Source organism: Mustela nivalis (assembly GCF_964662115.1).
Source record: "Mustela nivalis genome assembly, chromosome: 17".
NCBI lineage: Eukaryota > Metazoa > Chordata > Mammalia > Carnivora > Mustelidae > Mustela > Mustela nivalis.
The window spans coordinates 48,278,349-48,305,546 of NC_139036.1; the positions used below are offsets into that span (position 1 = coordinate 48,278,349).

Here is a 27,198-nt window from a genome sequence, read left to right on the forward strand (position 1 = left end):
CCTTTCTAGCAATAAAAAAAAACCACATTGACCAAAGATGACTTGTACAATAGTCACTGTGCTTTTGGTTATGGTGCTTCCTCTTGGTTAAACATTAACTTTGACAGGATTTTGTTTGAATATGAATAGACCCTCCAGTTTGAAGTCCCCTAGAGTTCCCTGAATTATCATTAAGACATTCATGATTCCCAGTGTAACTACAGTTAAGTGCCCCAAGAGCCTGAAGACTACAATCTATACAAATTCAAACTTAGCTCTTGGCCAAGGATCTTAAAATGTGTGAAGACTTTTAGCTTTGTTCACCATTTTGGTAATTTACAACAGAGCCAAGAGCAAGAATATAAACTATTCTGAAAAAGCAAGTTATTTGGAGCTTTAATGATAAAATTTTTGCAAAGGAATAAAGTCCATCCATGTTGCTCTCACACTTAAGCAGTTTGAGGGTGGGGCTGGCTATACAGCGGATTTCCCTATTTTAATCTCACTTCACCATTCTAACAATTAGGCTATTAAATGACTCACCTGATGAGGTACTGACAGAGAGAGCCTTAATGCAATTTAGCCTACAACTGTAAATTTACTTAAATCTCATTTTAACCCTTGCAATATAAATAGATCATTCTAAGAAGTGCCTTCTGATCTCCCCACTTCCCAAACCTAAATTATAGAAAGGAGCAGTCAATTTTATTTTCATGGTTAAAAAAACAGACCATCTAAGCAAAATTTTACATGACATTATATATGTAAAATAAAGTACAATTTCCACTTAATTCAGTCTTCAAATATTTTTTATTGGAAGGCCATGCATTGCCTTCATTTATTGTATTTCAAATCACTGTACATTTACTTTTGTGAAAACACTGCCTGCATTTTCTAGTACAAAAAAAACCTAAAAATTGTTTCAGGAATGTAGAGAAATATCCAACTTAAATAGCGAAAAAGTGCACCATAATTACTGCTGCACTGCAGTCATTTCTGCATTTCCCATGTTTCTTAAATAACTATCTTGTCTGATAACACACAATATAAAGAGCAATTATGAAAAACAGACATTTACATATACTTCTAAAGTCTTATTGAGAATATCCTGTTGGCATTGGATAACCAATCATAGGCGCAGCTGCAGTAGCAGGATATGCATATGCCTGTTGGTTCATACCATTGTGCATATTTGGAACGTTACTTCCATATTGCTGAGTGCTATCATAACCATTCTGGTAAGTCCCTGTTGGATTACCAGTCCTAAAACTGGTCTGTATACCAGCAGACACAAAATTACTTCCAAAGCTCCCATTGGTGTAATTTGCAGCACTGTAAACACCATTCTGAGTTTTTGCCCCAAAATCTCTCTTAAGCAGACTAGAGTAACCTCTGTCATAATTTTCCCTGTCTCTAAAAGTATTAAATCCACCCCTTTTGCCCGCAGAGTATCTGTCCCGACGGTCATCTTTCATGCCTCCTCTACCCCTGGAACGACCTGTCAAGAAAAAAAAATTGCAAGGTAATTATTTCCATGGCACAAAACATTAAGAACACAGAAGGAATAAGGAAAGCTCTATATTCACTCTACAGATGAAATGTTTTCTCAGTGTAACTATTGAAGATTTTACTCACCCGCCAATCCCATTTAAAGGATTCGTGCAATCATGTGACCCCAAATCACCAACATTTCTTAATGAAGGTTGGTCTTACCTGAACCTCTGTCTTCGACCAACTGAAGCAACTTGGGATTAATTGCTTGATTAGCTTCACGAAGCACAGAGATAAGGTCGCTCACTTGCTTTATGTTATTAGGTGTAAAGAAAGTGTATGCTGTGCCTGTTTTGGTACTGCGAGCAGTTCTTCCAATTCGATGAATATAATCCTCTGAGGAGTTAGGGTAGTCATAATTGATGACAAATTTCACATCTTCCACATCTGTAAGGTGTTGCAGTGTGGCAAAATAGCAATGTATGGAGTTTTGCACACCACAACAGCCAGACCAAAAATAAAAAGTTAGACAATTGTATTCCCAAGAAGGTACGGGCTGCAAAAAATACAGTTAAAATGGTTATCCATTCTCTGTAGGAATACCATTGATGTTGGAAGGGGGGGGAAAGCACACACCATCTACCTGTCTCATTACCCCACCCAATGATAAAGAGCCTGTCAAAAGGACGTGTGTTCTAACGTACTCCCAAACCAGCAAGTTCCCTTACAGATCATCAAGTGACATCTGAATGCTTCTGCGCAGTAGGGCCACTTAAAGGTTCACAGCAACCTCTTCATGTGCTCATTTTGAGGACCTTTAAACAAAAATGTACGCGGTCCTTTGCATTACACACTCATCAGAAGTTCAAAATTCTGGCCACACTGCTTGTCTTGCCAAGACCTTACAACCGCAGCTGCAAGAAAAACATACCTGTCCCCCAAAAGTTGTTTTTATGCACTGTGTCTCGTCTAGGCAAGCGCTTCCAAGAAGCCAGGATTCACTTGAGAATGTGTCTCTCTCTGGCAGGTCTCGACATGACGACTACTGTGTAGGTGAGGGAGGAACTTTCAAAGCACTGCTTTCTTTTCCCACTAAGTGTGAGAAGTTGCTCCTGCTCTAGATCTCATGTGCCAGTACTCACCAATTTGTAAAAGGCTTAGTACCTTTTAAAGCTGCTCTCTCCATTTCAAACTTGAACAAAAATTTCATTGAACATTGAAGTTTGGAAATATTTCTTCAACATTTCAGCAAACTCACTGAAACTCAAAGACCCACAGATCACAGTAAACAGTTTGAAACAATGCTGTACCATGGCAGTCATGCAAAGCATGGGACAGAAGAAATACCACGGCAGTGAACTGTGAGGATAACTTCCATTTTTTTCCCCCGGAGAGAACAGTTTACGGGGCAGAGGTGGTATGTTCTGCCTTTTGAAGATTACTGGCACACTTTCAGCTTTTCACCTCTCTAATCGACTGGAAGCAGCCAGCCGATCACTAGTCCTCCATCCCCCTCGAGTCCTCCGATTGTCATGCCTAGGCCTTGCCACAAAGACTGCACCTTTATATGAAAAAAACTTGGAAAAAATGCAGAGGTTAAAGAAAGCAATAAACTTTCTTTAAAAAAGTTATATGGAGATCTTCTGGGAAACCAAGCCATGAATTCGAGTTTTTACTAACCTAGCCCTCTGGAGGCCACATCTGTAGCAATCAGAATAGGAGCTTTTCCATGTTTGAATTCTGTGAAAGAGAAAGGATCATAAATAATCTGAGAATTCCAGGCTTAGAGAAAAGAAATTTTTCATTTGACTAACCATTTAGAACCCAGTCACGCTCCTGTTGACTCTTGTCACCATGGATACCCATGGCGGGCCACCTACATTAAAGAGAAACCATATTAGCAGGCTCATATTTGAAACCCGGTATGTTTTAGTCTACTGCCTATCTAGCCATCAATTCCTTTAATTTCACCTAATGTACGCGGTTTTATTTATACCAGATAATGGTCTTCCAGGATATTCAAATCCGTTCTCTATTGGTTTACCCCTCCCCCTAAATACAGTTCTCATACACCTGCTTCAACGAGGAAGCCCACATACCCATCTCTCCTCATTTTTCTAGTAAGCTCATCACATCTTCTTTTGGTTTCAACAAAAACAATGGTTTTATTCTCCTTCTCACTCATGATCTCTTCCATTAGACGAATAAGTCTTGGGGAAAAAAAATTGTGAATTTTAGAAGTAGTCCATAGTTATGGCCACACATTTATGGTCACTGAAGCACGACCTTCCATTTGCATGGCTACAAATAAAAACACCTGCCATGAACATTATCAAGCAACCACCCTTGGTCTTTTAAGCCACAAAGCACAGTCCTTCACCTAAAGAAATACTACGAATATAGTGATAGCCAATTATGTGAATAGAGAAAAACATTTTTTCAGGAAGACGGACAGACTAATTTTAAACAAACAAATCCACACCCCACCCAACTAAAAGTCACTTTTAAGATAACCTACGAAAGGGTAACTCCTAAGTTCGTATGGTCTATTTCTAGAATTAAAAATTCTATAGAAAACTCACTTTTCATCCTTTTCTACATCATGACATACATCCACAATCTGAAGAATGTTGTGGTTTGCACTCAGTTCTAGTGCCCCAATGTTTATATGAATGTAGTCCTTCAGAAAATCTTCAGCAAGCTGTCTTACTTCTTTTGGCCAAGTTGCACTCCACATTAGGGTTTGCCTATCAGGCTAAAGAATTTGGGATTAAAAAAAAGAAAAAGCATTTTACTTCAAGAATAAATTATGAGCTAACTTTGAAAATAAAACATTTTCAAAGGCACTTACTCTTATTTGATCCACAATCTTCCTTATTTGGGGTTCAAAGCCCATATCAAGCATTCTATCTGCTTCATCAAGAACAAGGTAGGTAGTTCTTCTCAGATTGGTTTTCCCACACTCTAAGAAGTCAATCAGTCTTCCAGGTGTTGCAATACAAATTTCCACACCTTCAATTAAACACACAGATGTAACTATGATATCTCAAACTTCTAGCACCAACTGTGACAAACAGAATTTCTGTTACATGCCTCTCTCCAAATCACGAATCTGTGGTCCCTTGGGAGCACCACCATAGATGCAAGTGGACTTCAATCGACACGCTCTACAGTATTCAGCAGCTACTTGCTGTACCTGTTGGGCCAGTTCCCGAGTTGGTGCCAGCACCAAACACTAAAGAGAAACAAAAAGTGGGACAGGTTTTAGCAGACTCCTGGATCCTAGTTTTAAACTGACTGGCATTACACTGGTAGATCACTGATTTTGCTGTCCAATACTCAAATACGATCAAGGTAACTTTCCAGCTAAATTAACACGAGACAACTAACATCTCCACATAAGACCATGAGAATTACTTTATGTACTCTACAAATCCCTGTATAGTACCCCTTGACAAAAGTTAAGAAAAAAAAAAACATACTTACAATAGGCCCATCACCTCTCTCTAGGAATGGCTGATGATTGATGTGGACGATAGCAGGCAGCAAATACTATTTGGGATGGGGGAACAAAAAGAATTAAATTAGAAGTCTTCTGGTTTCCTTATATTCCTAATCTATTTTCACTAGCACATAATCACAGATTCAAACTACAAAATTCTCCCATACTTACAGACAATGTTTTCCCAGATCCAGTCTGTGCTACTCCAACCATATCCAATCCACTTAGAGCAACGGGCCATCCCTGAGCCTGAATAGCAGTGGGTTCAGTAAAATTCTGTCTTGCAATTACATCCATGACATTTGCTGCAATTACAAACAATTCAGTAAAATTTAGTGAAGCCAAGAGAAAGAAGAGAAACAAAATGGGGGGGGGGGCTCAAAACTAGCACTTACCAGGGAAGTTTGCTTCATAAAAATTCAGAACTGGCTTTGGGCAGTTGTGACCTCTAACCGTAATTTCCTTACTCCTTCTGTATGTCTCCACCTCTTGCTATAAAACAGATTATAATAATCTAGTAAGTACCACAACAACCTTCACTAATATGCAGCCAGGAGGCCCCTATGTTTTAAATGGTTAGTAAACCTTTTAAGTCTGTATAAAACCTATATTCACGTATGGAAAACCCACACAGCACAAGATCCACCAATTACTCTTAATACTTAATCATTCTAAGTAGAAAAATTCTAAGCCACCTGTTTCCAAAGTACCACCTCTCAACTATGAGAAAGCGTTAATTTCCCCGAAATTTGGTCATTTCCAAGACCTCTCTTTTCACATTTTTTTCGTACTAGATAGAAACAGTTATTGAGTTACAACCCAATGAAGCTATGTGAAATTACTCACTGCTGTGCGCCTAGCCAAATCAGGGTGTTCTTGATAAAAATTCTTCTCAAATTTGGGCAGCTCATCGAGATTCCACTTCTTTTTAACTAGTTTCTCCCCAGGGTTTCCAAATTTCTTTCCAGACAGGGGCCCTGCCCTACTTCCCCCAAACCGAGGTGCACCAAACCTGAAATTAAAACAAAAAAGTTACTCTATCTTCAAACGCTTACCAAGCAGTTTATATACACTTACTGTCCCTTGGGACACAATGCAGGTAAATGAGAGACTTTGAGGTTTACGGCTTAGCACTGTCCTTACTGACGGCCATGATCTCAAAAGCCACAATTAGCACCATCTCTCTCACTTCCCGTTGCCCCCAATTCACACTACTGAAGCCAAGTCAACAGCCCCGGATTTATCACGTCGGAAACTGGCTCCCCAAACGCCTCAAGTTCAGATTACAAGGATAGGCAACAGCTTGTGGCCCCTAGTCTCTCCCGTGAGCTTAGGAATTAAATGTCTGGGAGATAGACAATACACGGAAGGTGCTTAACAGCGACGCTATTTATCAGCTGTTTTCAAGCAAAACAGCTTTGGTTTTAAAGAAAAATGGGACAGCACCAGCAGTAAGACCAGAACAAGGACGGTGGTCTCAAAGACACTTATGCAAGCCTATCGAATTGGGATCCCGCGGAAGCGCTCCCGATCAAGATAGCAAAATTATATAACGCAAAGAAAAAACGGAGGAGGAGCTGGCAACTACCGGGGGAGGAGTCCCGGACCGGGCGGCGTTCCCGCTGGGGCGGCGCTTCCCCCTTTGTCTCGCATTTCTCTCTGCGCCACATTTTCTCGACGCTGCCATTTTGAGCTCCTCCGCCGGGCGGGGTAACAAAGGCGCCGCCGCCATGTCCGACGCCGGCATTTTGTACCCGCGACTCAGCCACATGGCCGATTCCCGCGGTGCCGGCCGCCCTCCTGCCCCCGCCGCATCAGTGGCTTCGGAGGCGACCCCCTCAATTACCACAGAACTCCCGGGGCCCCTAAAACTCCTCCCGAAAAGATGCACCTAACAGCGGTGACTTCGTTCTCCTGGAAGCGTCGCGCTTTCCTTCGATCGAAATACGCACCCCCGAGTTCTTCCCAACAGCTGCTCTATCGTCGGGGGGGGGCGGGGGCGGGGGGCTTCGACGCCCTCCCCCCCCCCCAACAAAAGGCGAGCTTGAAGACCGTTAACAAGAAAACATCCCTCACTCAGTTTTGGACAAGTATCAAAATGTCGAAAACCTTCGATTAATAAAGCCTAACAGTAGACCAAAAAGGGCAAATTCCCGCCGCCCCCGCCCGCTGCCCCCTTCATCGGCCTCCCATCCCCCACTGCCGGGCCTGACAAGTCCATTCCCATACTCACCCTCGATCCCGGCCGCGGTCTCGGTCACTCGAATAACCCGACATGGCGTCAATGGTTGCGGTTGGTGGGAAACAAAGTGGAGAGAATCGGGTGCGACAAGTCGCTGCAGGTGGCTTTGGCGATGGCAAAGCCTTGCGGGGGCGGCAGCGGCCGAGGGGCAGCGATGACAGGAGCTGGAGCTGCTCAACAAGAGACCGGTGGAAATGAATGAGGTGCCGGCCGCGTCCCGGCAGCCGGTTTTATACCCTGGACCGCCTCCTCCGCCGCAGAGAATGCTGGGAGCCGCTCTATGACCTAATCACCCCGCCCCTGCGCAGAGGCCGCAACGCCCGCCGGCGTTCGGGGATCCGCCATGTTTTCGCCCCACCCCCCACCCCCTCCTTCAGAGTGGCCGGGTTTGAGGGCCCTTTCATAGCTGGGCCCACCTACACTGAGATGCCTCAGCCTACACACCCTTCTTCACCTTTTTTTCGTCTTTCCACCCCTCAAGGAAGCCACCCGCCCTTTCCCAGGTCCAGCCCAGTCGACAAAATGGCCAGCACACGCCAGCCCACTCAGCCCACTTGGAGATGTTTACGTCTCCAAAGAGCCTTCACGCCCCTAACCAAGCGAGACGGGAAGGCGGAGCCTGACATTGTCACGTGGCTGCTCCCGCCCACCGGCTAAGCGGACCGCACTACTTCGCCACTTGGCGTCGGCGGAGGAATACGAAACAAATAGCTCACCGGAAGTGCCGTACTAATGCCCCCAGGAGACCGCCCAGGGCTGCTGAGTGACCCGGTCTGTCATACCCACCCACCTGAGAATCCCTTAGCGGGATCTTGCCCGCGGAGATTGGTATCCAGAGTCCACAAACCGCCGCCTCGGCGCGTGATGCGATAGGAAGTGTTCCCGTGATGACCAATCAGCAACGAGAAGCCGTTTTAACGTCCCTCCCCCTTTCACCCACTGCCCTTTAGTTTCGTTCTCCCCAACCTTAGCCGTGCGTCTGCGCTTTGCGGCCCTTCCGGGACGCCGTCCACCGCGCGCCCTGCTGGGGGTCCGGCGGCAACCCGCCTCCGTGACATGGCCGGCTCAGAGGCTGGTGAGTCTCGGCTCGGAGCCCTAGTATGTGTGGACTGAAGCCATTTAAATTCCGAACGTCCCAACCCCTATTATGTTGAGTCATCTGGCTGGACTTCCTTAAGTCTGGGCTGCCCGCGGGCTGGTGACAGACACCCCGTCGTAGTGAGCGACTTCATTGGGTGTTTTAGCCTCACTGTCGCTCAGCTTAGAGGCTGTGGAGCGCGATTATGGGGTGTGGAGAGAAGGACCCGGTGGCGAGGCGCGGACCGCGCCTACAACCTGGCTGCAAAAAGGGCAGTCAAAAAGCTTCTTCTTGGAACTTGTATTTCTCTGGGGAACGCAGCCGCTGTTAGCGCGCGCTCTGGTTCTTGAACTGTGGAGACTGAGGCCATACCTGCATGTGCACTGAACTTTTGGGGAACGGAGGTCTTAAGATCTGCCAACGCTCCTGCCAAAGTAGACTAGTAGAGGGCACTAGTAACTCAGTGCCCTCTGGAGTTACAGGCTTTGTCTAGCAACCGCTTTTTGAAGAGCGAGTGGGTTGGGTTGTCTGGGACGCTTTCCTTTCCCCAGGACACCGTTCAAACCGCTTGTCCTGGTTTGATCAGCTGTGAGAAGTGGGCTTGGGGAGAGGGAGATAGCGTGCCTTGACCCCACACATCGTTATTTCTAGAACATGCTGAATATGTCAAATATAGAATAAAAGGACTTTCTCCTTAATCGCCAGGTGTATCAGGGATCATAAGTCAGATTTCCTAAATTACCTTAGTTTGAGAAAGTTTTGAAGTAACCTTGCTAAGTCTTACCGTATCTGGGGTGAGGTACGGTGGTACACAGGAAACTTCAACAGTGTTGGTAATATGCTAGTTCTGAGTTTAGGGGCGTTTTTATGCATGGTCTGTGTTTTATTTCTGATTTATTAAATGTAATTTTTTAAAAAAACTAACAAATGTTGTACTGTTGGTGTCATTATTTCAGTTTTTAACAGCCTAAGTTAATCAGCACCTATTTGGGCAACAGAGAAATTCAGACTTGTACGAGATAATTGGGTAAAAACATGACTAATACCATTGGGAATTTGAAGCAGCATCTACTAATTAGTGTCAACCTCAGACTGTCGTTAACAAACTGTCTCATTTATGACATATATTCCCGTTGACTTGTATGTTTTAAATAAAAACAGCTAGGTATGGCTGGTAAAATAAGAAAAGGGGTAAAAATAAAGATTTTATGTTGCAGTAGTAAAAGCTGGATTTGCAGCATGGTTTTGACCACATTAAAATTCTGGTACTCTGGAAGTCATTCCAAGAAATTAAGTATTTTCAAAAATCGTGCCGCAGAGGGTCTTTGAACTTCTACACTCATCAGATATTTTATCTTCTACGTCATTCAATGTCTATCTTCCTGGGGGTTGACTTTTTCTAGTGCTGTTTAAGGCTGATCTTTTTTTTTTCCTGACAGAGTGGATAATTGTTGCCAATAATCTTCTTTTGAAATGTCATATACACCTAAGGATACGAGAACTAGAAGATTGTGATGCTAATGTTTTTATTGCCCTTTACCAATCCATTTTGGGAGAAAAGGTACCAGGTAAGGGTACTAAAAAGTGGGAGTAATAGTGACTACATCTTAGGCCAGGACTTTTGAGAGCCTTCAGTTAGATCTTATGGTATTTATAAAATCTTGAATTTTTTTTCTGTGTTTATATCTTTATTTCTATTGAACTATTGCATTCGTTACCTTAAGTACCTTAATGAGACCCAGACATAGTAATAGCCTTGGTCAAATCATGTTTGCGTGGTCTGGGTCATTTCTATTTAATTATGCCTAATACTTAATGAAAGTGACACATTTTCTGTAAGTGTATCTTCAAGGGTTCTAAAATTGAGTGAAACTTGGAAACTTGTTGAGTTTTGTTATTTAACCAATATTACAGATACGAATTGATGTTTGTCCTGCATCCCTGGTTAAGTATTCATCTTCCTCAATACTAGTGGAGAAATTCCAAATATAAGTTGATGTTAATATCTTTCCTCAGTATGGTGTATACTGACCTTTTAAATCATTAGGCCAGTAATTCCTACTAGGCTGCTTTAACAAAATATACAAGAACTCTCCTTTTGTACCTGTTGTGGGTTTTTTCTCTGTCATGAAAAGCAACCCACGATTATGGGTTAAAGTCTCACTTCATGTATTGCTTCCCTTATTAGAGTATTAGCATCTCCTTGAATTTAGGGATCTCTTTATCTTTCTGTAGTTTGGTGCTTATTGTAGAGCATGTTCATTATGCATTGATTAAGTATTCAGCTAAGAGAGGTACTATATAGATAGAAATCAGGCTCTGTTAGCTTTATCTGTACTTTATAAAAGCCTGTTCTGTTTGAGTGGCACTTGCTCTTGTAGCAGTTAACTTCACTTAGAAGCCTGGTCAAAGACCATGACAACTTGGGCCCTCAGATGAAAAATTATGTAGCTTTTTTTCCACAGACCTCATAGCTATTCCCAGGAGTCAAGAGGATGAAGCTCACAATGTACAAGCAGTAATTGATTCACTGGCCTTAGATTACCTACAAGTCAGCTTGTCTCACATAACAGGTTGGTATATACTTAACCATCAAATAATTTTGCATTTTACTAAGATAATTTATTAGGTAAATCCATATATGGTTTAGTTAACCAAATGAATAAGCTTATAAAATAGACCAAATGGCAACACTGAGCCAAGACAATTGACTGGTAGAATTACGGTACCCATCCTTGAGAGTTTTTTTTAAGGACAGTCAAACTTTGAGTTGTGATGGACCTGTGAGTATCCTAGCTGGTCATCTGAAGTATGTATTTTGTTGTTGTTGTTGTTTAAGATTTTATTTATTTGAGAGAGAGAAAGAACATGAGAAGAGGGAGGGTCAGAGGGAGAAGCAGACTCCCTGCCAAGCAAGGAGCGTGATGCAGTACTCTCGATCCTGGGACAAAGGCAGTTGCTTAACCTACTGAGCCACCGAGGCACCCCATCGTTTTGTTATTTTATTTTTTTTGTTTTGCTATTTCTTTTGGAGCCCAATGTGGGGCTTGAGCTCATGACTCTGATATCAGGACCTGAGCTGAGATAAAGTTGGACTCTAAACCAACTGAGCCACCCAGGTGCCTTGTTATTTAGTTATTTTAAAGCTAATATGCTGCTTGTTTGTAGTAGGTAAAAATCAGCAACATCTAAATGTCCACTAAATAGGGACAGGTTAAATACGTTATGGTTGCTCCATACGTGGAATTACACTGCCACTATGAAAGACTTTTGATGATGCTCATTATGTAAAATGTTCCATGTTCCATGTTAGTACAACAGTTTCCAGTGTGTATGAAGTCAGAAGAATGTACAGAGTATGGTGCAGCTTGTAGAAAACAAAGGTGAGGAGAGTAAATATGCAGTTGATTGCTTGCAGAAGGACTCTTTCAAAGCGTGTGCAAGAAACCTATAATGCTGATTGCTTCCAATAAGAGGAACTTCAGGGCTGTAGGATGAGGATGAGATGAGATTTCATTATATATCTTCTGCACTTTTGAATTTTAATTTTTGTTTTATTTCATTTTTGCAAGAGACAAAAAAATGTGTGTGTACAAATGCAAAGGAGGGGCAGAGGGAGAGGAGAGAAAGTCTTAAGCATGCTCCATGCCCAGTGTGGAGCCTGACGTGGAGCTTGATCTCAAAACCCGAGATCAGGACCTGAGCCAAAATCAGGAATCCCAGGCTTAACTGACAGAGCCACTTAGGCACCCTGCACTTTTTGAATTTTAAATCCCATTAGTATATTGTCTATTCAAAATAAGTAAAACTAAATTGTGAACTTTTTTCCAAAATAAAGTATATCATACTTGTATTCGAAAGCCAAATTTACTAAAAATATTTATAAATCTTTATATTTTATATAATAAGGCAATGAGGATTATTTCAGTAAATTATTCCAGGCTAAGGAAGACAGGGAATCTGTGGGTTTGAAACTATATTTGAATCCCTAAGAGAAGGCTTACACTATTGGTTTATTCTTTGACAGTTAAGAGAGAGAAATGTTAATCAGGATAGGTCATTTACATCTCTCAATTTAATATTGATGATGAACTTTTAGAAAAATACTCTGGCTTAAATTTTTGAGTGCAGTTCTGGGTGACTAAATGTGGTAAATTTGTTTGGAGATAATTCATTTCAAAGGATAATCCAAGGGTTTTCCTGTTCTTTTGCAATTTTGAATTGCTTTATCACTTGACTAGGGCCATTTCTGGTATTTCTGCTTTTTAAACCTTCTGTAGCAAGGTTGTATCTGCATATATAACTTTTTAATGCAGAGCTACTCCTGACAAGTCAAACCTGCCCCATGAAAAGTTGCAAAACTGCTTACCTCTTCTGGTATATGGCAAAGCATCTTTTTACTCCTTGTGTTCTATTTAAAGCAATGTCTCCTGTACCACGAAGCACTGCATTCTGGCCGGCGGTCTTAGTTGCTGGGTTGGCAGAGAGAGGATGCTCCCCATCCTGGCAACTGAGAAGTTCTGAGTATGCCCTTGGGGTATACTTGCGTATCTTGTTAAGTCAGAAAAACATAAGGCTTAAAAACAAGATTTTTGTTTGCTTTAAACAGAAAAAAAAATTGTCAAATGTTGTCCATCTGTACTAGTAGTTTTGTTGAACATCACATTTCTGGTATAGGTTTGTTTTGCATCATGAAGTTTTGAATGGTTAGATTCTCTCAAATGCCAAATTTCCACTTTGACTCTCCGCTTCTGGTTTGAACTGAGAATGCAGGCATGTTCTTCCGAAGGACAACCAAAGTGTCTCAAGTTAAATTCCGTCCATATCTGATGTTGATTAGAGTTCATTTTAGGTGACACTAAGCATGCCAGGTTTCCATGCTTTTACCAATCCATTTCTTGTCAATATTTCAATTTAGCATTTATTAAAAATTTATTATGGGCCAGGTATTGTACTAAGGATTGTTTAAAGATTAACTTCTGGGTGTAAAGGGGATGTGGTGGGAGATTAGATTGGAGAAGTGGGGGGGTGAGGTGAAATTAAAAAGGGTTTTATAGGGGCGCCTGGGTTGCTCAGTGGGTTAAAAGCCTCTGCCTTCAGCACAGGTCATGATCCCAGGATCCTGGGATTGAGCCCTGCATTGGGCGCTCTGCTCAGTAGGGAGCCTGCTTCCTCCTCTCTGCCTGCCTCTCTGCCTACTTGTGATCTCTCTCTGTCAAATAAAATCTTTTTAAAAAAGGGTTTTATATGCATGGATAGTCTATTTATTATGGAAGTATTTATTTCAGTATTTATTTATTATTAAAGTATAGTTGACTTACAAAGTCAGTATTTATTTATTATTAAAGTATAGTTGACTTACAAAGTTATGTTGGTTTCACGTATACAACATAGTGATCCAACAGTTCTGTGTATTATACAGTATTCACTGTTGACTAGTGTAGTTACCATCTGTCACGATATAATGCTAATTACAGTATTATTGACATTATTTCCTTTGCCTTACTTTTTATCTCTGTGACTTGTTTTATAACTGGAAGTTACACAAACTGTATATAGGGTTATACAAACTGGAAGTTTCTATGCACTGGCAATTTCTAATTAAGAAAATGACATGATGCATACAAAATGAACAGAAGTTAACAGATAGAAAAAAATGAGGGATTCCTGGCAAAAGTATCCCAACAAGTTTTTTATATTCCTCTGCTGCTATTATCTTCAGAACAAGCTACCATCTAGAAGTAGGATCTCACAATCTGAAACTGTGTTCTCTCCTGGCATTTTTTTTTTTTTTTGGCTAGCCTGATAAAGTTCTGCTTAGATGCTTTATATATTGGTATAAATGTTACCAGGGGATGTTTTCTTAAGTCCACCTGCTTTGTTTTTTGATAAAGGAAAGGATATGCCAATTATCAAAGGTTATATTCAAGCCTGCTTCTTTTGTTTCTTCAAATATAATCAGGCATCAGAAAATTTATGTTTTTGGGTGCCTGGATGGCTCAGTCAGTTAAGCGTCTTCCTTTGGCTCAGATCATGATACTAGGATTCTGGGATAGAGGCCTACTTCCCTCCCTCAGCAGGGAGTCTGCTCCTCCCTTTGCCCCTCCCCCTGCTTTTGTGCTCTCTTTCATTCTCTCAAGTGAGTAAATAAAATATTCTTAAAAAAAAGAAAATTCATGTTTTTATTATTTATATTATTGTTTTTCCTGAGTTTATAATTCTTTTGTCTTGAACAGTACATGGTGGTATATTCATTTCAAAATTATGAGGCTTTCAATTTCTTGGTTAATATTTTTAATTAGCTCTTTATCCTGTGTTTAGGAGAAAATATAGTGAGAGGAGATAAAGAATCTATTAAGAATCTGCTAGAAATATTTGATGGGTTGCTGGAATATCTTACAGAACACATCAGTGAGACATCTCATGAGAAAAGTAAGTTTAAAAATAGAAATTTGATTTGGTTTATATTCTACATTCTACAGCCTGTCCCTTTTTGCCTTTTTTCTTTTTGCCTGTTTTTCTTCATAGGAATTGGAAACACTAATGTGTATACCTGGTAAATTTAATCATAAATTAAATCTCAATTCTTACTGTTCTTAGTGGTTGAGAAAAACTCTCCTAGACTGTCACCATGTCCTTTGTCAACTTAATTATTGCTTATAAATTACTTTAAAGCTAATCTATGATAGCTAAATTCTGGCCAAAATTGCCTATTGTCCTATTATTGCATAACATTATTGACTATAATTTCCTCTGTCAGAACTGCTATTTTTGTTACAAATTTGGATTTTGCTAAAGCATTAGCAGGAATTGGAATGTGTGTTTGTTTTTGTTTTTGTTTTTGTTTTTGTTTTGTCTTTAACCTATGTTTGGGTTTGTGACAGCCTGAACATTTTATTTTAGTCTTCCGGTAATCCAGTTTCCCAAATTGTAACAATTTGTAGTGTGAAGTTTTTATTTTATGGTTTTTAATGGTAATTATAAAGATTAATAGTGCCATTTTATTTTCCAAAAGGCTTATGGTTATTTAAAGTGGATCAGCAATATATAAAAGCTCTTTATAATCTTTGGCTCAATTTATCTCATTCCTGAGAATTTATCCTAAGGAATGATAATATAAAAGAAAAGTGCTTACAGGTCTTCACTGCGATGTTATTGAAAAGAAAACAAAGAACTGTAATGGTTTGAGATTGGTTGAGTAAAAAAATGCTCTATGTCATGATTAGAGTAATATATAATCTATGTAAGAATGGATTTACTATTTTGAAGTTATCCAGCATGTTTTCAGCAGCAGTAGCAACCAACATAAATTCTAATATGAATGAAGACAAACATTTGGGTAGGCTTATCATTCTCATATGGTTGATGGTGAGACCTGTACTGTGATTATAACATTTGAAATTAACCTTAAACTTTTCAGAGATAGTTTTCTACCTTTTATCTCTATTGCTGAAAAGATTTAAAAGTATATGTAGGAAGGAAGAATTGCCACACAAGATACTTATTTCAAAAACTTTGAGTGTTCTAAATGTGGAGTATTTTGAGTGTTTAATGTATGTTCAATACGTACCAGCCCACGGACCCTGGGAGGATTCAGAATTGCATGCCATGTGTATTGCTCTCAAACCTATACTCCAGTCAGGAAGACAGCCATAAATACATAGAATAGTCCCCCCAGATATGCAGTTTTCTTTCTGCAGTTTCAGTTACTTGCAGTCATCTTCTGTCCAGAAGCAGAAGATCCTCCTGACATATTGTCAGAAGGTCATAATAGCCAAATGCTGTATTGCAGTGCCTCATCATTCACTCACTTCATCTCATCACGTAGGTATTTTATCATCCCACATTTTCACAAGAAGGGTGAGTACAGTACAATAAGATATTTTGACAGAGAGACCACATTCTTTTTTTTTAAGAAACTGGAGAGAGAGTGAGAACATGAGAGCAGAGAAGGTCAGAGGGAGAAGTAGACCCCGCAGAGCTGGGAGCCCAATGCAGGACTTGATCCCAGGACTCTGAGATCATGACCTGAGCTGAAGGCTGTGGCTTAACCAACTGAGTCACCCAGGCACCCGACTTTTTTTTTTTTTTTTTTTTTTAAGATTTTATTTATTCATTTGACAGAGAGATCACAAGTAGGCAGAGCACCAGGCTGGGGGGTGGGGGGTGGGGGGGTGGACAGGCTCCCTGCTGAGCAGAGAACCTGATAGGAGGCTCGATCCCAGGGCCCTGAGATCATGACCTGAGTCAAAGGCAGAGGCTTAACCCACTGAGCCACTCAGGCGCTCCAAGCGACCACATTTTTTTTTTTTTAAGATTTTATTTATTTATTTGACAGATCACAAGTAGGCAGAGAGGCAGGCAGAGAGAAGGGGGGAGAAGCAGACTCCCCGCTGAGCAGAGATCCCGATAAGGGGCTCCATCCCAGGCTCATGACCTGAGCCAAAGGCAGAGGCTTTAACCCACTGAGCCACCCAGGCGCCCTGCAACCACATTTTTATAACTACTGTTGTAGTATATTGTTGTAATTGCTCTATTTTATTATTAGCTATTGTTTATCTTAATGTGCCTAATTTAGAAGCTAAACTTTGTCATAGGTGCAGGAAAAAGTGTATATATAGTGTTCAGTACTATCCATGGTTTCAGGCATTCTCTGGGGATCTTGGAACTTATCCCCTATGGATAAATAGGGACTCTTCTATAATAAAAACATTATAGGAGAATTGGGGGAGAGTGAAAGACATGTGAAACTCACCTGATTCAAGGTTATCAGTAGGTATTTTGATGCTCTGTGACTGTGTAGTCATTTTAGCAGCAAGATTAAGAGGTAGAAAACTACCTTTACGTGGAGATTAATTTAAAATTTTACACTGACAGCAGCAGTTTTTACAATGCAGTACTTGATTGTAAGTAGGAGAGGGACGATAATGGCTTGGTCATGGATAGGGCCGTGGGGATGGAGAGAGGAGCACAGAACTGAAAGATACTTACATGTGAGTCTGTAATAGTCAAATGCTGAGGCAAGAAGGGAGAAGGGATATTCTCTCTCCCTGAGAGAAGAGATGGGAATATTTCAAGATATTCCCCTTGAAATATCCCTTCTCAGGGAGAGAGAAGGGATATTTCAAGGGGAGGTCAGTAGAATGCGGCGAACTTAGGGCTGCTAGGAGGGAGTTGCACAGATGGGGCCTCCCTGTGTGGTAGTACCTGAGTTGGGCAGTGTTTTCTAAAGTCTGATTCTCACCTTTGCAGGTCCAAGTTGATATGGCAGTATTACCTAGAGCTGAGCAGATTCTTCAAAATGCCAGTTAATAATGGGAAGTAAATCTTTATTATCATGAGTCTCATCAGGTATACAGAGCAGCTTTTCTCTGTTACCTGAGCTAGCATTATTGCTTACTTAAACTGTAAGGACAAAAGATTTGAAAGGAGATCTTGAGTCAGTGCTGCATTATGCCCCTCATTGTTTGAAGCTCTCAAAGCCTCAGTTTTCTCATCTGAAATTCTTTCATGGCTGTAGTGAAGGTCGAATAAGTAGATATGCATAAATAGTTTAGCACTGAGCCAAGCTTGAGTAATTGAGTAAATGCACAATGAATGTTAACTAATATTATTAAAATGTTTGTTGAAAACAGCAATAGAAAAAAAATGAAGGTGGATGTTCAAAGAAGGAATCTCTAGAAATGGATGGGAATGTCCATAAATCTGTATCATAGGTTCACCCACATACCTCCTGAAATTACCTTGCTAGTGAGTTCCTGCCACTGGTGAAAGTCTATTTCCCTGATATGTTGGGGTAGAAGAAAAGAGTGATCATCTTAAGGAAAATTCCATCGAATCCCTGAAGTAGTCTTATTCTTAGGTTAGGGGAGTGATAGTTTTGGAGCCCGAGGTAGGCTAACACAGTCATGTTGTTCTGAAGCCACAACCTAGTCTTCTTACCTCAGACATTCCTTACAGATAGAAAGGTGTTGACAAACAATAAAGAATGAACCTACGACCTAGCTTAAAAATAAAACACTGCTAATACAACTTGCAGACCCTGCTTTTAAGTAAACACTTTTGTTGTTTCCTTGTTAACCAAGTAATATGCTCATCACAGATGATGATTTGGTTCTTTCTAATTTCATGTTCACAAGAGCCCAGTTTGCCAGGAGAGAATGAGGGTGCCTTGCTGTTCTTCTTTTTTTTTTTTTTAGATTTTATTTATTTATTTGACAGAGAGAGATCACAGTAGGCAGAGAGGCAGGCAGAGAGAGAGGAAGGGAAGCAGGCTCCTGCTGAGCAGAGAGCCCGATGCGGGACTCGATCTCAGGACCCTGAGATCATGACCTGAGCCGAAGGCAGCGGCTTAACCCACTGAGCCACCCAGGCGCCCTGCCTTGCTGTTCTTACCCCTACCTACCCCAGTATAAAAATAGCATTATTAATTTGGGGGATTTTGATACTGTTTTTGTCTATTCTAAACAGGTGAAACTGGACAGAGTTTTAAAGAATCCCATCAAGGAGAACTTTTGGAAGAGCCAGAAAGTACTAAGGAATCGAAGTCATCATGGAAAAGAGTTTCTTTTGAGAGGTAGCACTCAGTGTCTATGAATTTAATCATAGAAAATTATGCTTTTTTTTCTACTAAGAACTGAAATGGCACACAGTATACCAGAATAGCAGCAACAAACAAAACAAAACAAAAAACTAGTGTAAAAATGTTACTACCTTCTCATATTTTAAACCTTCCTGAGGGAGTTTTAAGAACCATGAGTTGTATGTACTTAATTCTCAGTATTAAGCACCTACTCATTTTTAAATTTTTCCCGAGGTCATCAAAACAGTTTATGTTCCTTATAGAAAACTTAGAAAGTACAGAGAAATAAGAAACAAGCAGAAAAAAAAAAGATGAACTCTGCTATTCAAAACTGAATAACTACTGTTGATGTTTTGTTATACTTTAGTCTTTTTTACCATTTTGAGGTTTTTTGGGATTTAGTCATATTGTTTATATAATTTTTTTTTTTGCACTTTAAAGTTTTACACATCAGTAGTTTTCAAGTTGTTAAAATTTTTGTAATAATTCTTAAACACCATATAACAGACCATTCATATGTGTGCTTCATAATTGGCTAAAGCACTCCTCTGAATTGGAGGTGGTTGTTCCTGTGTTTTTTATAGTTTTAAAAAATATGATACATACTTTTATCTATTCTGTAATCTATTCTTTATGCTATTCTTTAAATTCATTCAAAGAGAATGAATGTTATAAGGCTATTAAAAGCAGTTGCTTTCCAAAATGTGATGGTTTATACACTCACTGGCAGTATAAAATTATTGGGTTACTGCACCCTTAAATCAGTATTGTTCACAAATATCAGAGTTTGTTTTATTTATTCATTCATTTATTTTTTAAGGTTTTATTTATTTGACATGGAGATAGAGAGTATAAGTAGGCAGGGCAGCAGGGAGAGGGAGAGGGAGAAGCAGGCTCAATCCCAGGACTCTGGAATCACGACTGGAGCCAAAAACAGCCACTTAACCAACTGAGCCACTCATGCACCCCAGCAAATATCAGAGTTTTAAAATTTCTATGACTTTTATAGAAAAAATACAGTGTCATTACAGGTTTGATGGTAGTTACAACTAGAGGTTGAATATGATGATACGACTTTGTTTTAAATATCTGATTCTCTGTTTTTTTTTTAATGGAGTTGCTCTGATTTGAAAATCACAGGTAGTGCTTTCCTTTTATGTATAGTACATTGTGGAAAATATGTCTTGAAGGAGACCACCAAAAGATGAATTTCCTGACTTTATTTATTATTATTATTAAAGATTTATTTATTTATTTATTTATTTATTTATTTATTTATTTGACAGAGAGAAATCACAAGTAGGCAGAGAGGCAGGCAGAGAGAGAGAGGAGGAAGCAGGCTCCCTGCCAAGCAGAGAGCCCGATGCAGGACTCGATCCAAGGACCCTGAGATCATGACCTGAGCCAAAGGCAGAGGCTTAACCCACTGAACCACCCAGGTGCCCCTGACTTTATTTTTTATTATTAGATATTTTTTAAAAAGTGCAAAAGTGAAACAACACAAGAATATTTAGTTCAAAATTAATACCCTACCCAGACTCTACTCCCACACCCCTAGAGTATCCAATATTTATTGTTCTCTGTGTGTGTGTATTCTCCTACACATTTAATCCTTGACTGATATATGTCAAAGCAAAACAGACAAGCAGCAAGAAGTGATAAGCAGTAGAAGAGAGTGTCCTGCCCTTCTGCACATAACAGTGAACAGTTTGAATACCCAGAGGCAGACTGTTTGGAGGAGCTCTTGGGGTCCTTCTCGGGAGGGGCCCTCTGTGTTTAGGCTGGGCCCCAAGTAAACAAGGGAACTCTTTCAGGTGCTCCTTGTCATCTGAGGCTTTGGGTCCCTCTTGGGATGGAGATGAAACAGAATCCACCGGTGAAATAATTAGACTGGGAGACACGGCACACACCTTTTCTCTCAGAAGTAATGGTAAGTTGTTAGATGACAATTATTGTTATTCAACATATAACTAGGAAAATATAAGTAGTTTTACTTAGGAATGTTTGTAGTTGAGAAGAATAGAGAGAGCTGTAACTCGATAGAATTGAATTTCCAAGCGCATACCACTATTATCCTAAATGTGAACAGTTTACCTGAAATCAGTCAAATAGGAGTCATAGGCACATGGGCAAACAGGTGGATGCAAGTTTGTGATGTAATATGTGGGACTTGATACTCTGGGAAGAGACTTCTGGATGCAAAATTCAGATTACCTCCTAAGTGTAGTTTCTTAAACTGGATGACACACTCTTTTCATGGTTTCAGCCAACAAGTCTGTATATCCGGTGGCAATTTTTCTGCCAGGCATCAGGCCACATTTCTCATAGTCTGCTGCTTGTATACAGTAAATCTAAATATCTCTTAGACCCCTTTTGAGCCTCCCACTTTGCTGTCCTCCCAACATCCCATTCCCTGTCCTGCCTACCTTAGTTGCCATGCTCTTTTTCTGGCATCATATTGTTTCTTCTACTGGGGTGCTCTTCCTTCCTTTCCATTCCTGGCAAATTCACCCTACAAAGCCCAGCCTCCCCCATGTGTGTCAGGTTCTAAGCTTCTGTATTTCTACAGTGTGGCCCTGTGTCCTTATTTTGGTAATAGCATTCCCACATTGCATCATTAACTTTGAGTATGTATATTAGGTACAGTGTGTTTCAGGGACAGTAGCCACATTATATTCATTTAGCAAATATTTAGTGCCTTCCCTGTGCTAGGCAGTGGTGTTAGAGTGGTAACCAAAAGAGACACAAATCCCTTCCCTTGTGGAGCTTACATTCTACTTGTGGAGGCAGCCAACAAATAAGACAAATAAATGAAGTATATAGTAAAATCATTCATATTTATCTTAGTATTCCAAAACTTTGCAAAACACCAGGCACACAATAAGTTGTGGGGAGTTTTTTAATGGTAGAATAGGAATGCTAGAGAGGAACTAATTATATTAAGTTGGGAATCAAGTGGCCAAATTTTTATGCAGACTCTGCTACTGGCTATGTGACTTTGGACAAGGCCCTTGTCCTTGTCCAAGAAATTGAGCTTCAATTTCTTAATGTGTTAAATCAGAGAATTCAACAAACCATCTCTGAAATCCCTTTCAGCATTAATACTTTTATTCCAAAGAGTAAACACTGAATTCCAAGGAATTAATGCTCAAAGAACCTATGTCTGGAAGGTTAGACAGTAGACTAAAGACATATTTGCTACTGGGAGGAGCAAAGTAAGGGAATGACCAGAGTGAAGTGTAGGTGGTAATGTTTCTAGAAGGAAGAGAGTCCGATGGATTGACAGAAGGTGGAAGGGATGGTGATTTTAGAAATGGTGTTCTGTGATAGCAACTACCACATAAAAAGGTTGCATCTGTAAAAAGTGAATTATTTTCAGATTTTAACTATGCAGATTATAATGCAATTAAGGCAAAAGGAAAGGTTGAAAGAAAAGCTAGGATAAGGTATTTGGGTTTGAGGTCATAAAGGGCTATAGTAACTTCCTCTTACATTTGGAGCTAAGTTATCAGGTAACTTTCACCATATACATTCATGGGTGTCTATTTAGACTTCAATTCCTGGGCTGTGAATCATTTTTAAATTCAGGTAAAATTGACATGTAACATTGTTAGTTTCAGATGTACAACCTAATGATTTTATGTTTACATGTATTGGGAAGTGATCATGACAAAGGTCTAGTTAACATTTGTCACCAGGGAGTTGAAATTCTTTCTTTCTTGAGAGGGTAACTTTTAAGATCTGTCCTACTTGTATACTGTGTTCCCCTTACTTATTTAACTAGAAATTTGTACCTTTTGCCAGCTTCAGCCATTTTTTCCTACCAGGGCCACCCCCCCCCCTTTTTAATGAAATATTATATACATTTTTCATATAGGTATACTTACATAATTGAATTTTATTAATGCTTAGAGTCGACAAGTTCAGAATCTTCCCAGTAATAAAACACTATGTCCTTAAAACAATCTAAAAATTAAAGGGAGAGATTTGAGTGTGTCATTTTCAGTCTGACAAAAGTTCCAGATGGTAACTAAGCATGAGATTTTAGGAGAAATTTCATCAGAAATAAAGAGATTGAGTTTCTTGGTCTTCCAAGAAACTAAAGAAAGAGTGGACATAGCTAGGGAAGAGTGAGTTAGCCTGGGGTCAAGCTGATGACAAATTCATTTTGGGTAGTAGAGAAATTGTGGGCCACGTTAATGAATTTTGAACATTAGATCTCAGATGCTCTTCATGTGAAATAAGTTATGGAGGGAGATGGACATATTTTAAACATTTTGATGTGAAAATGCCATGTTGCACTGGATTTATGGAAAAGAAAAGCACAAAACGATGTCTTTGCTGGTTTTTAAAAGACAAAATGAATGTCAGAAATTTTAAAATACACAGTGTCTTGGAATAAATTGCATGGAGTTTGGGATCTGTGCAAGGTGAATATTTCTGTTTGTAGTGATTATGTCTGTTGATCATTTGGTAACAGTGAGATTGGAGAGTACACATACCTTCAAAGTGAGGAATAAGTTTATGGTGAAGTCTTTCATTAAATTGAAGAAGACATAGTCATTTGGAGAGGGGGGAGTCCTAAATCCATTTTGTTAGTGAAGAGTACATGTACTGTATAGTTTCCAAAGGAACAAAGTGGATATTCAGAAATATTTTAATACAGCTCTGTGTGTAATACTATAAAGCTGATAAAAAATATTAAGCATTTAAAAATTAGACAAAACAATTTGACCTATAAATCTTTTTATGATGGTATCAGCCAAGATTCTTAGCTCAGAGATATATCCTCATAACAGTGTCCTGCAATTCTAGCACCTCTTTGTAGGTGAGTGTGTTCCAATAATGCTATTTACAGTGGTTCCTGACTGGCTCAGTCAGTAGTGTGTGTGAGACTCTTGATCTTGGGGTTGTGAGTTCAAGTCTCACATTGGATGTAGAGATTACTTAAAATCTTGAAACAACTTTTTTTTTTTTTTTTTTTTTTTTTTTTTAACAAAAACAGTTGGTGGGTCAGATTTGGACCTTGGGCCATGGTTTGCCTACCCCTGACCTATAGAAAACCACCATTAACATTTTGATTTCTTTCCTTACAGATACATAAATGTGTATCTCATATGTGTATCTTTTCAAATGTAATCATATAGTACATATTAGTTACTTTTTTAATTGAAGTGTAGTTGACATACAATATTACATTAGTTTCAGTTGTTACATAGTGATTTGGCTACTACATGTTATGCTATTCTCACCACAAGTATAGCTACCATTTGTTATCACACATAACTATATTCCTTCTGTTGTACCTTTCATCCCTGTGACTTAGTCCTTCCATAACTGGAAGCCTGTATACCTTTCACTCTACTTTACCCATTTACCCATTCTCCCTACTTCCTCCTGTATAGAAACCATCAGTTCTCTGTGTTTGTGGATCTGTTTCTTTTGTTGTTCATTTGCTTTGTTTTTTAGATTCCATATGTATGTGAAATTGTACTTGGCTTTCTCTGACCTATTTCACTTAGCATCATACTCCCTGAGTCTCTCCATGTTGTAAATGGCAAGGTCTCATTCTTTTCTATGATGAAGTAATAGGTGTGTGTGTGGGGTTGGGTGTGTGGATGTGTGTGCGCACACGCGCGCGCATACACGTGTACACCACTTCTTCATTTATCAGTGGACTCTTAAATTATTTCCCTATCTTGGCTGTTACAAGTACTGAAATTGGGATGCACATGTCTTTTCAAATTAGTATTTTTTTCTTTGGGTAAATACACAGTAGTGGAATTACTGAATCATGTATTTCTATTTTTACTTTGTTGAGGAACCTTCATACTGTTTTCCGTAGTGGCTATACCAATTTCCGTTTCCATCAACAGTGCACAAGCGTTCCTTTCTCTTCACATTGTTGTCAGTGCTTGTTATTTCTTGTCTGTCAGTGTAGCCATTCTGACAGTTATAAGGTGGTATCTCATTGCAATTTTGATTTGCATTTCCCTTGATAATTAGTGATGTTGAGCACCTTTTCTTGTCTGTTGGTCATCTATATGTTTTCTGTGGGAAAACGTCTATTCAGGTCCTGGGCCCATTTTTTAATCTGGGTTTTTCTGGTGTGTTGAGTTACATCAGTTTTTTAAAAATATATTTTGGGGATTAATCCTTTATCAGACATATAAATTGCAAGTGTCTTCTTCTGTTTAGTAGTTTGCCTTTTCACTTTGTTGATGGTTTCTTTCACTGTGCAGTTTTTTATTTTGGTATAGTCCCAATAGTTTATTTTTGCTTTTGTTTCCCTTGCCTCAGGAGACCTGTCAGAAAAATGTTACTAAAGCTGATGTCAAAAATATTACTTGCCTGTGTTTTCTTGGGAAGTTTTATAATTTCAGGTCTCACATTTAGTTGTATAGTACATTTTGCAGTAATTTTTGTGTATGGTGTGTTGAAGTACTCCAGTTTCACTCTTTTGCATGTAGCTGTCTACTTTCCTACATCATTTATTGAAGAGACTATTTTCCCATCGTATATTCTTACCTCCTTTGGTGTAGATTAATTGACCATATAAGCATGGGTTTATTTTTGGGCTCTCTGTTCTGTTCTTTTTTTTTTTTTTTTTAAGATTTTATGTATTTACTTGAGAGACAGACAGTGAGAAAGAGCATGAACGAGGAGAAGGTCAGAGAGAGAAGCAGACTCCCCATGGAGCTGAGAGTCCGATGCGGGACTCGATCCCGGGACTCCAGGATCATGACCTGAGCCGAAGGCAGTCGTCCAACCAACTGAGCCACCCAGGCGTCCCTGTTCTGTTCTTTTGATCTTTTTTCTGGTTTTGTGGCACTTGTTTTTCTAAAGAAAAGTAGTATGACATAAATCTTTACTTTTAATTTGTATTAGTGGTTCTGGATCTTCCTCTCTCCTAGTTACTAAAAGTAATGGGTAGTTTGAGCAATCAGACATAGTTCAGTGATTGTCATTTGTGAGATTTTTATCGCCTGGGTAAAGAACTCTTGGTTTTTAGTATAATAATTCAGCAACAAAAAAATTCTACCTTTAACATTTTCTTTTCTAGGTGCCAAAGGCCCTAATGAAATGCAGTCCAAAAAAGCCTCAACCGTATCGTATGAAGAAGCATTGCAACCTCCCTTATCTAGTTTTTTGTCCAAGAACAGAACATCCTTTGTTGAAGACAGTGAGTAGTAGTGTGGTGTTAGTGAGTTAGAAACAATAGTTCCTGGAACAATTTCTGTTACTATTAGCCTTTTTACTTTTGTTGCTCTATTCTTTATATGATTCTTTTGGTTTTACATGATCATATCTGTAAATGTTTGCTATTAATTATAAGCTCTAATTTCTTAAAATGTTTTTTGGTTGCATGTTTTACCTCCACTCTTTTATTACCTAATGTTTTCTTAAAGACTTTAGTACAGTATGAATCTCTAATACATTAGTATATGAGTTTGTGGTCTTCAAATTATTAGGGAATGATAAAATACAGTAATTTGAAAAATACTCTCATTTCTTACTGTTCTCTCTGGGATTTTACTTAGTATTATATAAAATTCATTGTAAATGTCTAACAAGTTTTATAACCTGTGGATGAACCATAATTTATGTAGCTATTCTTCAAGTCAGTTAGGTTTTTAGTATCTGTATGTATGTGTATATATTAAATGATGTATTTCTTAGAGTTTTATCTTATTGTCCACTTTATTTTTGCCAACCAGTGGAAATTCCTTCTGTGGATGTGATTCCAAGTGCTAGGAAGCTAGGAGAGCCTATTCGATCAGCTATTCCTTTACATCCACCCTACCACCCTTCAGAGCCTCGAGCACCCTGTCCCATAGGAAAAGAATATTTGCGTTCAAGTCACATCTCCCCTGCCATGAATTCTCCTGGAGAGGACACAGCATTTTCTGTGGTAAGTGGAAAAACTTGCTTATAATTAGATAGAAGTCTCTAGATCTAAGGAGGTCTCTGCTAGAATAGTAGTCAGGGATACCCTGCTAATTAGAACACTGTACTTCTGAAATTTTACCTCTGCATATATCTGCATGTCTGACTCTAAGGCAGTAGGGATGATTGTATAAAAAGGCAAATATTAAAAGCTAATGTGCATTATGTGTTCATTTTGTATCATGCACAGTTGTAGATATTATACACTTATTGAATAATTTACTCCTCACAGTAGCTATGGGGTAGGTATGATTTTTATTTCCTATGAGGAAGCTGATATAAAGAGATTAAATATTTTGTCTCAGGTCGTACACAGCAACTGTAGAGTCAGGATTTGAACTTGGTATTCTAGTTTCAGAACCCATATTCTATGTCCT

At 39.4% G+C, this 27,198-nt stretch overlaps 3 protein-coding genes across 6 annotated transcripts in view; 2 read left to right on the top strand and 1 right to left on the bottom strand.

Moving 5' to 3' along the window:
* Positions 1-27,198, top strand: part of TACO1 (translational activator of cytochrome c oxidase I) — a 742,329-nt gene that overhangs the window by 695,084 nt on the left and 20,047 nt on the right. The gene's annotated exons all lie outside the window — the stretch shown is intronic.
* Positions 771-8,133, bottom strand: DDX5 (DEAD-box helicase 5). Of its 4 annotated transcripts, none has more exons than XM_082706677.1 (14): positions 8,005-8,133; positions 7,206-7,384; positions 5,819-5,984; positions 5,368-5,464; positions 5,144-5,277; positions 4,957-5,022; positions 4,564-4,705; positions 4,322-4,482; positions 4,053-4,225; positions 3,570-3,680; positions 3,285-3,346; positions 3,151-3,210; positions 1,693-1,917; positions 771-1,477 (listed from the first exon to the last, which is right to left on the bottom strand). In XM_082706677.1, the coding sequence occupies exons 2-14, from the start codon at positions 7,247-7,249 to the stop codon at positions 1,074-1,076; spliced, it is 1,845 nt and encodes a 614-aa protein (XP_082562803.1). In that variant the 5' UTR covers positions 7,250-7,384; positions 8,005-8,133; the 3' UTR covers positions 771-1,073. The 4 variants fall into 4 exon arrangements, with proteins under 4 accessions (XP_082562803.1, XP_082562805.1, XP_082562804.1 ...); XM_082706679.1 differs by having other exon boundaries at positions 7,931-8,039; XM_082706678.1 differs by lacking the exon at positions 8,005-8,133 and adding an exon at positions 7,669-7,839.
* Positions 8,158-27,198, top strand: part of CEP95 (centrosomal protein 95) — a 42,510-nt gene continuing 23,469 nt past the window's right edge. Inside the window, exons 1-8 of the mRNA XM_082706667.1 lie at positions 8,158-8,289; positions 9,732-9,860; positions 10,758-10,865; positions 14,614-14,724; positions 18,763-18,868; positions 20,689-20,804; positions 25,938-26,057; positions 26,593-26,786. Coding sequence (XP_082562793.1) covers positions 8,271-8,289; positions 9,732-9,860; positions 10,758-10,865; positions 14,614-14,724; positions 18,763-18,868; positions 20,689-20,804; positions 25,938-26,057; positions 26,593-26,786 — 903 coding nt within the window. The 5' untranslated portion in view covers positions 8,158-8,270. The remainder of the gene's footprint in view (positions 8,290-9,731; positions 9,861-10,757; positions 10,866-14,613; positions 14,725-18,762; positions 18,869-20,688; positions 20,805-25,937; positions 26,058-26,592; positions 26,787-27,198) is intronic.

Bases quoted from the DNA above. Each gene is read 5' to 3' on its own strand.
- DDX5 (XM_082706677.1), bottom strand. From the start codon at position 7,249: ATGTCGGGTTATTCGAGTGACCGAGACCGCGGCCGGGATCGAGG. The intron at 3,347-3,569 runs GTATGTGGGCTT...TCTTTAATGTAG, and splicing joins AGAAAAATGAGGAGAGATGG to GTGGCCCGCCATGGGTATCC. The intron at 3,211-3,284 runs GTTAGTCAAATG...TCTCTTTCACAG, and splicing joins GCGTGACTGGGTTCTAAATG to AATTCAAACATGGAAAAGCT.